The sequence below is a fragment of the Myotis davidii genome, unplaced genomic scaffold (assembly GCF_000327345.1).
Source record: "Myotis davidii unplaced genomic scaffold, ASM32734v1 scaffold289, whole genome shotgun sequence".
Taxonomy (NCBI): Eukaryota; Metazoa; Chordata; class Mammalia; order Chiroptera; family Vespertilionidae; genus Myotis; species Myotis davidii.
In genome coordinates, this window is record NW_006299717.1 from 3,011,240 (window position 1) to 3,019,439 (window position 8,200).

General features: G+C 57.2%; 1 protein-coding gene across 1 annotated transcript in view; it reads right to left on the reverse strand.

Annotated features, from left to right (window-relative positions):
• Positions 1-690: 690 nt before the first annotated feature.
• The window catches only part of FGD2 (FYVE, RhoGEF and PH domain containing 2), a 48,674-nt gene continuing 41,164 nt past the window's right edge, over positions 691-8,200 (reverse strand). Inside the window, exon 16 of the mRNA XM_015571875.1 lies at positions 691-984. Within this exon, the coding sequence (XP_015427361.1) occupies positions 691-984 (294 nt within the window). The remainder of the gene's footprint in view (positions 985-8,200) is intronic.

Consider the following 8,200-nt stretch of genomic DNA (forward strand, 5'->3'; position numbering starts at 1 on the left):
TGTGTCTCATCAATCCTAAGGCTCCCGGGTCTTCAGATTCACCATGATGTATGTGCCACTAAAGAGTGCGAGTCATGCGATTGGTTCTAAGATTCACCCGGATGGCAGAACTGTGAAAATGGGACTCTTTGAATCATAAAATGCAGCAACTAATCCTCACTTGTCATCCTTGTCTTACGGGTGGGTAAACCGAGGCCCAGAGGCTGAGGAAACCACCTGATGTCACACAGCACATGTGGTCGAAACGGGATCTGAACCCAGAGTCGGGCCCCAAAGGCTCATGCTTGTCACCACTGCGCGATCTTGTCTGAGCGAGTGATCTCTGTCCAGGGTCAGGGCAGAAGGAAGGACACGAAATAAAAGAGGGAAAGTTGGACCTTGCCCTCCACTCCCGCCTCCTCGCTGCGCCCAGGCCCAGGAGGATGTCCTGTGGATGTTTCGCCCTCACTCCCAGCCGCTGGCACCCTGGTTCTGCCCTTCCTCACTCCTCTCTGGCCCCTGCCTGGGCGATTACAGCGGCCTCTGGGCAGTTCCCCTCCTCCAGCTGCCCCAGCCCCAACATGCCCTGAGTGACAGTCACCTTCCCCACATGTGAGTCTGATCTTGTTACTCTGCTCCAGACCCTCTGAGGCGTCCGAGTTCTAGCGAGCGTTTGTGCACGCACTTGCCTGGGTCAGCACCTGCTCCGTGTCAGGCTCTGAGGACGTGAAGGTGAGCAAAGCCAGCGTGGTCCACAGCCACGGTCTCCACAGCCACGGTCTCCACGGCCACGGTCTCCACGGCCACGGTCTCCACAGCCATGGTCTCAAGGAGAATGAGATCCCTCAGAGGGGCATGCTGCAGTGGGGCGTGCTGCAGTGGGGCGTGCTGCAGTGGGGCGTGCTGCAGTGGGGTGTGCTGCAGTGGGGCGTGCTGCAGTGGGGTGTGCTGCAGTGGGGCGTGCTGGGCAGTGGCAGGAGTTCCGCTCTGCAGACTCAGAGACCACTTGGCGAGGAGGAGTGGGAGCTCACAGGCAGAGAGCAGCAGAGAATCCCGGCAGAGGGGAGAGCATGTGCAGAGGCCCAGAGCTGAGAGAGGTTGGAGCAGGGTGTCGGGTGGGATGTGTCCCAGACGAGTCTGGGAAGACAGGCTTGGGGGCGGGAGAGAGCTGGGCAAGACGCCCTCTTACTGGGCTCACCTTCCTTTTCCAGCCTCTGCTCCCTTCTTTTCCTCTCTCCACTCATCCCTGTAGGGTGGGTACTTTTTCCCCAACAGGCACCTTCCTCCTCATGCATTCTCCACAGGTGGCAACCCCACTCATCCTTCCAGACCCTTCCCAGGGAAATCACCCCTGACCCTTGACTCAGCTCTCTGAGCTCCGAGACAGGCAGAAGAAGTCTGGGGGACTGGTCTGGGGTACAACAGGGGGATTTGGGAGCATTTTGACAAAATTCAGCTGAGTAAAAGGCAAAGTTCTTACAAAGGCCTTTAAGACCCTGCACAGACTCTAGACTACTCCCGCCTCTTCTGCCCTATCTTCCCACTGCCCACTGCGCTCCCCTAGCCGCTCTGCCCCTGCTCTGAGGGCCTCCTCCCTGGTCTGGGAATACCTGCCCCCTGCACTCCCACACCAGGGCCTTTGCACTTGCTGCTCCTGGTACGCCTCTCCCCTCCCTTCTCTGCACAGCTCCCTCTTCATCTTCATCTTCATCTTCATCAGACTTTGCTCAAATATCACCTCGGAGAGGGCCACGCAAACACCCTATTAAAAATTGCAACCTTTATCCCACACTTTCTTGCTCTATTTTTCTCTTGGAGAGCTTGTATGATTCACTGATTTGTGTACAGTCGGACTTTCCCGGTGAGGATGTGCATTCCAGGAGGGCAGGGTTTTGGGTTTGCCTGGCTCGCCTTGTATCCCTCGCATCTAGCACAGTGTCTGGCATACAGTAGGTGCTCAATAACTATGAGCGAACAAATATGAATGAATGAATTCTGATTGCTGCCTGTGTGCCAGGCAGGCTCTGCCCTGGGTGCCAGGGAGGATGGGGAGCTGGAGAACAGAGTCCCCTACCCCTCCGGGTGCCGGCGGAGCTGGTTCTGGGGGGAGTGGGACAGGTCCCTGACAGCCAGGTGAGTCCGGGGTGAGTCACCCTAACGAGGTGGTGAGGGCCACGCCAAGCTGCTTCCCACACGGGCGGCCGACAGGTCACTGCCTGTCGCCAGGAAACTCCTCGGCAAGGATTGAACAGGACCCTGGGCTGGGGCGGGAGGAAGTGCAAGCCTCCCCTCAGGACCCCACCCATTCTTGAGGGCTGAGTCGCCTCACCTGGGCTCCCCACCCCAGGTCTTGGCAAGAGGCTGGTTTCTCAGCCTTGGCTCTGACAGGAGTTCCTTCCTAAAAGGAGTTTCGCTCACTTTGTCCCACGCCCCTCCCGGCAGGGCCTGTCTGTCAGCTAGCCCTGCTGGGTCACGGAGCCTGGGGGGGCGGGGGGGGGAAGGGGCAGGCAGCCTAGCCTGGCAAGCCCAGGGCACCTCGGGCAGCCCTAGGGAGTCAGCCTACCAGCCGACCAGAGTTTATGAAGGGTAAGGAGAGGATCAATGGGGTGTTTAAGCCCGATGGGCAGCAAGAAGTGACCTCCATGACCACATGCCACCTCCCTCTGGGGTGCCCGAGGCCATGGGACCGGGCATCATTTCCGCCAGCCTCCGTGTCCTCATCTGCAGAGTGGGGTGAAGCCTCGCCCGTGGGCAGCTGCCGGCTGGGATGAGGTCATGGGCAGACCAGCGAGGAATGCAGGTGGGTAGCCAGGCCTCCGCCCTGCAGCCCAGAATGTGGCCACTGTGGCAATGTTGGGGAGGAGGCTGCCAGGTGCCATCCCAGGGGGAGCAGGCCGGTCCCTCATTCCTCCTTCCCTGTCTCCCAGGTGGCGCACTCGAGGCCCCAGCAGGTCCTCTGCCCCAGAACCCAGAGCCCCAGCTGGGTGGCCTCACCCCAGCCCTCAGTCAGGCTCTGAACTTCCCACCTGATTTATTCGTGTCAGGGTAACTGGCTATAGGTGTCAACACATGTATTTGTTGATCAGTCATCAGATGCCCAAGGGGCACTGCCCAGCTTCCAGGCACAGTGCCCGACGGATGGATGCAGAGATGAAGAGGCCTGGCCTCGCACTCGAGGGCACACAGTCTAGAGGTGCTTGGAGGAGCGAGTTGGGGAGGGGGGCCCTCAGAGCGAAGCTGCAGCTTGAGCAGGGCTGCCTTTGCGCTTTGCTGACCTATATCTGTCATTTAATCCTCACACAGCCCTGTAATGCAGGCAGCACAGGTGTCATCATGCCCATTTTATGGATGACAAAACCAAGGTTCAAGGAGGTGAAGTGACTAGCCCCAGGCCTCGATGATTGAGAATGGCCCAGGGGTTCATCTGGAACTCCAGTCTCAGCATCAGTGGTCTCTCGGGCCCTGCCTCCCACACATCCCCCCCCCACTCCTGCCCCCCATCATATATTCATACACTAGATGAGTACTGGCTATGTGCTGGGTGCTGTCCACAAGCTGGCGACAGGTACAGTCTAGAGGAGAAACCACACACCCAGATGGTGACACCTTTCGTTCAATTATCCATTCAACAGCTTCAATGAGCACCTACTGTGCGCCAGGCAGTACGTCAGGTGCTGGGGGTACAGCAATGAACACCGTAGGCAGAGTATGGCCCTCATGGAGGCTTTCTTCCAGCGGGAAAGCAGACAGTAATGACATATGTGACTCAGGGGAAGGGAATGAAGATGGCCAAGGTGCTATCTTAGAGTGGTCAGGAGTACCTTCCAAAATAGGTCCTGTTTCATCCCAGCCTGTTCATTCGTTCGTTCAGTCCACCAACCTCGTCTGGAGCGTCTGCTCTGTTTCAGGCCCTGAGCTTGGACCTGGGGCTACAGACATGAGGCAAAGTCACATGCCACATGGATTCCAAGGCCTGAGGGCTGAGGGAGGTGGGCAGTTGAGATAGTGACTGAGATACATCATGGCAAAGGTAGAAAAAAAATCCTATTTGCTTGGGGTTGTTCTGAGATGACATTTGAGCAGACGAGGCGGTGGCAGGCATGTGCTTGGATGATCTGAGGAGCATCAGGGAGCTGAGGAGGTGAGGGAGGGAGTGGTAGAAAGTGAGGTCAGGGAGGTAATAGGGGAGGCACATACCCTAACAGCCTCGTAGGTCATACATGGTAAGTCCTTGCTTTTACTCAGAGTGAGATGGGAGCCACTGGAGGGCTCTGAGCTGGGGACCACCCTGATTTGACCTGTTTTAAAAAGATCTCTCCGCCTACTGGGGAGGACAGACTCTCATGGGGCAAAGACTGGGGGGAGATAACGAGGACTGCTGAGTCACCCAGGCAGAGATGGGCCAGGGCAGTGGTCGGGAGTGGTCACATCTGAGATGTGTTTGGAAGGTAACCTAACAGCATTGCAGACAGACTGGGCATGAGGGATGAGGGGCAGTGAGGGGTCAGGACGACCCTGGCTCCAAGAACAGGAGGGCAACCTTGCCCGGGGCACATCCGGCCTGAGTTTCACATCCTTCACCTGGAGCACGGCTAGGCCTGACTGCCCAGGAGGACAGGCGGTTGGAGGGTGCTGGGCCCCCCGCCGCTCCCTGCAGCTGCCTGAGCCTCCTTGGTCCATCTCAAGTGTTGTGATGGGTCCTACAGCTGCCATGACCCCGCCACCCTTGGCGGGAGCTTCAACTGAACAACCTTTTTGGAAAGCCGTCTGTCCATATGCATTGAGTCCTTTTATAAAAAATACAGTGGGGCCTTGACTTAAGAGCGTCCTGACTAACGAGTTTTTTGAGATACCAGCTGTCTCACCGCCGATTTTTTGCATTGAGTTGATAGGGTAATTTGAGTTAACGAACTCCTTAACGAGCTCCTTAACCAGCTCGGTCTCAGAACGAATTAAACTCATAAGTCAAGGCCCCACTGTATATATATTTCTGTGGTCTTTATTCTGTTCCATTGATCAATATGTCTGTCCTTATACCAATATCACACTTTCTTCATTACTGTTATTTATAGTAAATTTTGAAATAAGGTAATGTGGATCCTTCAATTTTTCCCCCAAAGTTATATTGGCTACTCTAGGTCTTTTCCATTTTTATGTGCAGTGCATTTTAGGATTAATTTGCTAATTTCTTTCTTTAAAAAAAACACAATTAATTTCTTTCAATTACAGTTGATATACATTATGTTAATCTCAGATACACGACAAAGTAATTAGACTTTTATATAACTTATGAAGTGATCACCCCGATAAGTCTAGCACCCATCTGACACCATACATATTAATTTGCTAATTCCTACAAAAACAACCCTGCTTGAATTTTTATAAGGGTTGCATTTGAATCTATAGATCAATGTGAGTAGAATCGCCAGCTCAGGAATATCGAGTTTTCCAAATTAGTCCATGGTATATTTCTTCATTTATTCGGATCTTTTAAAAAACCTTGTTTTGAAGTTCTCCGTGTATGGCTATTACACTTACTTTGTTAATATTTCCCTAAATGTTTACTTTGCACGCCCTTTGACCCAGCGAGTCCCTTCCTAGGAAGTGGGCCCCTGAGTCACCTGGAACAGACCGCGCTTCCTGCGGCGAGGGCGGCACTCAGATCGCTGCGCGGCCCTCACATCTCTTGTCCTATGAGCTCCTGTCAAAGGACAGCGCCTGCGACCATGTCAAGTGGCTGCAACCGTGCGCGGGAGACGCCGAGGGCCTGCCCCCCCGGATTGCTGTGCCCATTCTCTTCTCCATCCTCTGCCGCCCCGTGATAACGCTCTAAGACGAACGTGTGTTACCCTTACGATAATCTGACGAAAAAGCAGCATTAAAACAGAAAGACAAAGGAAATGTGAGTTCCCAGAACCGAGGAAGCACAGCAGAGGCCAAGCCGGAGAGGAAAACCAGCGACCCATCCCTTCCAGGGAAAGGCGGCGGCCACGTGGAGGGAGGCCGGCCTGGTTCCCGGCAGCGCCAGCGCCAGCGCCGGGCTCGCCTCCTCCCGCCACCGGCTGCCCAGGGGGCGGGGCTGACGTGGTGGCGGGAGCGCGCGGAGGCCCCTCTTGCTCCCCAGGCCGCAGGCTGTGTTTCCCCTCCGTGCGCCCCTGCAGCCCTGAGAGTTTGCCTCCCTGTCCTCTCCTTCCATCCCACGTCACAGGAGGCCGGCTGCTTTGTGTCTAACCCTGTGTGTCTCCCTGGTGAGTGTGAGCATCCTATACCCAGTGGGTCTCAAAGCGACCAGCAGCATCGGCACCACCCGGGAACTCAATAGAAACGCAAATTCACGGAAGAGCTACCGAGTCTGACAATCTGGAGGGGGTGCCCACGCCTGTATTTTAAGGAGCCCTCCAGGGCTATCGCTGGAGAACCTCTGCCTGACAGTGCAGCCCCGCTGTGGCCCATGTTCCGCATGGGTTGTGTCTCCTCGCAGATTGCCATGATCCCCATTTAACAGACATAAAAATGAGCTCAGAGAGGTCAAGAGACTTGCCCACGGTCGCACAGCCAGCCAGAGACAGAGCTGGAACTCTGAGCACATGTTTTTATTTTCACGTCTGTGCCCTGCAGCCGCCTGGACTTCAGGCTTTCCCAGGGGGTGCAGTTGGGTGCTGGCATACAGAGTGGCATGGGCATGGGTTGAACTGGGGTTTGGGTCCTGTGGGGTCAGAGCCCTGGATGCTCAATCGGAAGACCAGACTGATTCCCCAGGAGACCCAGGCAGCCCCAGGTGCCCTGTGTGCCTGCTGAGGCCCCTCGGGTAATGACAGGGTCCATCAGGGAGAACACAGAGGAGGGGTGCAGCGCCACCTACTGTCCAAACTTGTCAGTGACGCTGGTGGGTAAATGCAGGGACCCAGACACAGCTCAGGAAGACCAGGACAGCCTTGCTCGAGTCTCCTCCCACCGCAGGGAGGATACACATCCACACGTGGATGGTGGGCCTGTGGGCACGTGGGGCTCTCAGACACACAGCCTGGTAGATAGAACTAAGTTCACTCATCAAATGTTCATTGAGATACGCCAAGCCCACAGTCGCTGCCCTTTGGGTGCCTACTGGCTGGGTGATGGTCAAGGGACTAGGCAGCCACCAGGTGATGTTGGTGAGGATGCACCTGGGGAGGGATGCACCGGTGAGGTCAGGGAGGCAGCTCCTCACCCATCTGGACTGGCACTGGGAGCAGGGAAGACTCCCCCAGATCCACGCCCCACAGGGTCTTATCACATGAGCGGGTGGCTGAGTGGAGGAGGCAGAGGCTCATCAGAGCAAAGCCCACAGGAGCGGGAGAGGAGGGCTGGGACGCAGTGCCAAGGGTCTCACACCCGGACCGCAGCCCTGGAAGAGTGGGAGCCCCGGAAGGTTTTCAGCGAGGAGTGCCCGGGCCAGATCTGAGTGCCACGCCCACGGACACGTTTGTGCTGAGGCTCAGGGCTCCCGGGCTGACCTGCTGGGACTGTCCCTGTGCACTTCTCCTCTCTGCAGCAGCTGCCCGTGTGCCCAGGATGGGAGAGGCACCCCGCGCCCCTGAGAGAAAGAAGCCGGGTCCAGTCTAGAATGAATGAAGTGCCTAGCAGTCACCGTTCAGCACCCTGGGTGCCCAGAAAATGCCCTCGCTTCAACCCACTAGGCTAGTGGAGATGCTCGGGGATGCGACCTGTTCCAAACACGGCTCCCTGTGCCCCCGGGTGCCCCAGCCGGCCTGCTGGAGGGGCAGCGCCTCCCTGAGGGTGGGAGCCCATGGGGAGTGGTGGGCGGTGGAGAGAGGAGGGGCCTAGACCCTGTCACTGCACGGTCCTGGGTGGGGGCTGCTGGGGGGAAGGGAGGGCACCCGGGCAGCGGGGCAGCATGAAGACTGGCAAAGAGGAGGTGGGGTGCTGAGAGAGGCGTGAGCGCGGCCTGTCCATGGGGCTCCAGCGGCCGGGCTGCGGTTTTCCTCCGTAGAGCAGCTGCCGCGGCTTCCGAGAAGCCCCACCGAGACTTTCCTGCCAGGCGCCTCCGAGTTCCTCTTCTGAGGAGGGAAGTGGCCTTCCTCCTCGGCTTTCAGTTTCTTTCCAAGAAGCGGGGTGTCCGGGCAGGGCCAGGGCTGGTGCCTGGCAGAGCGGACCTTCAGGGGCTTCCCCACCGGGGTCGCAGCCCAGCTTCCCCACGCTGGGGACACACCAGTCCCCCCAC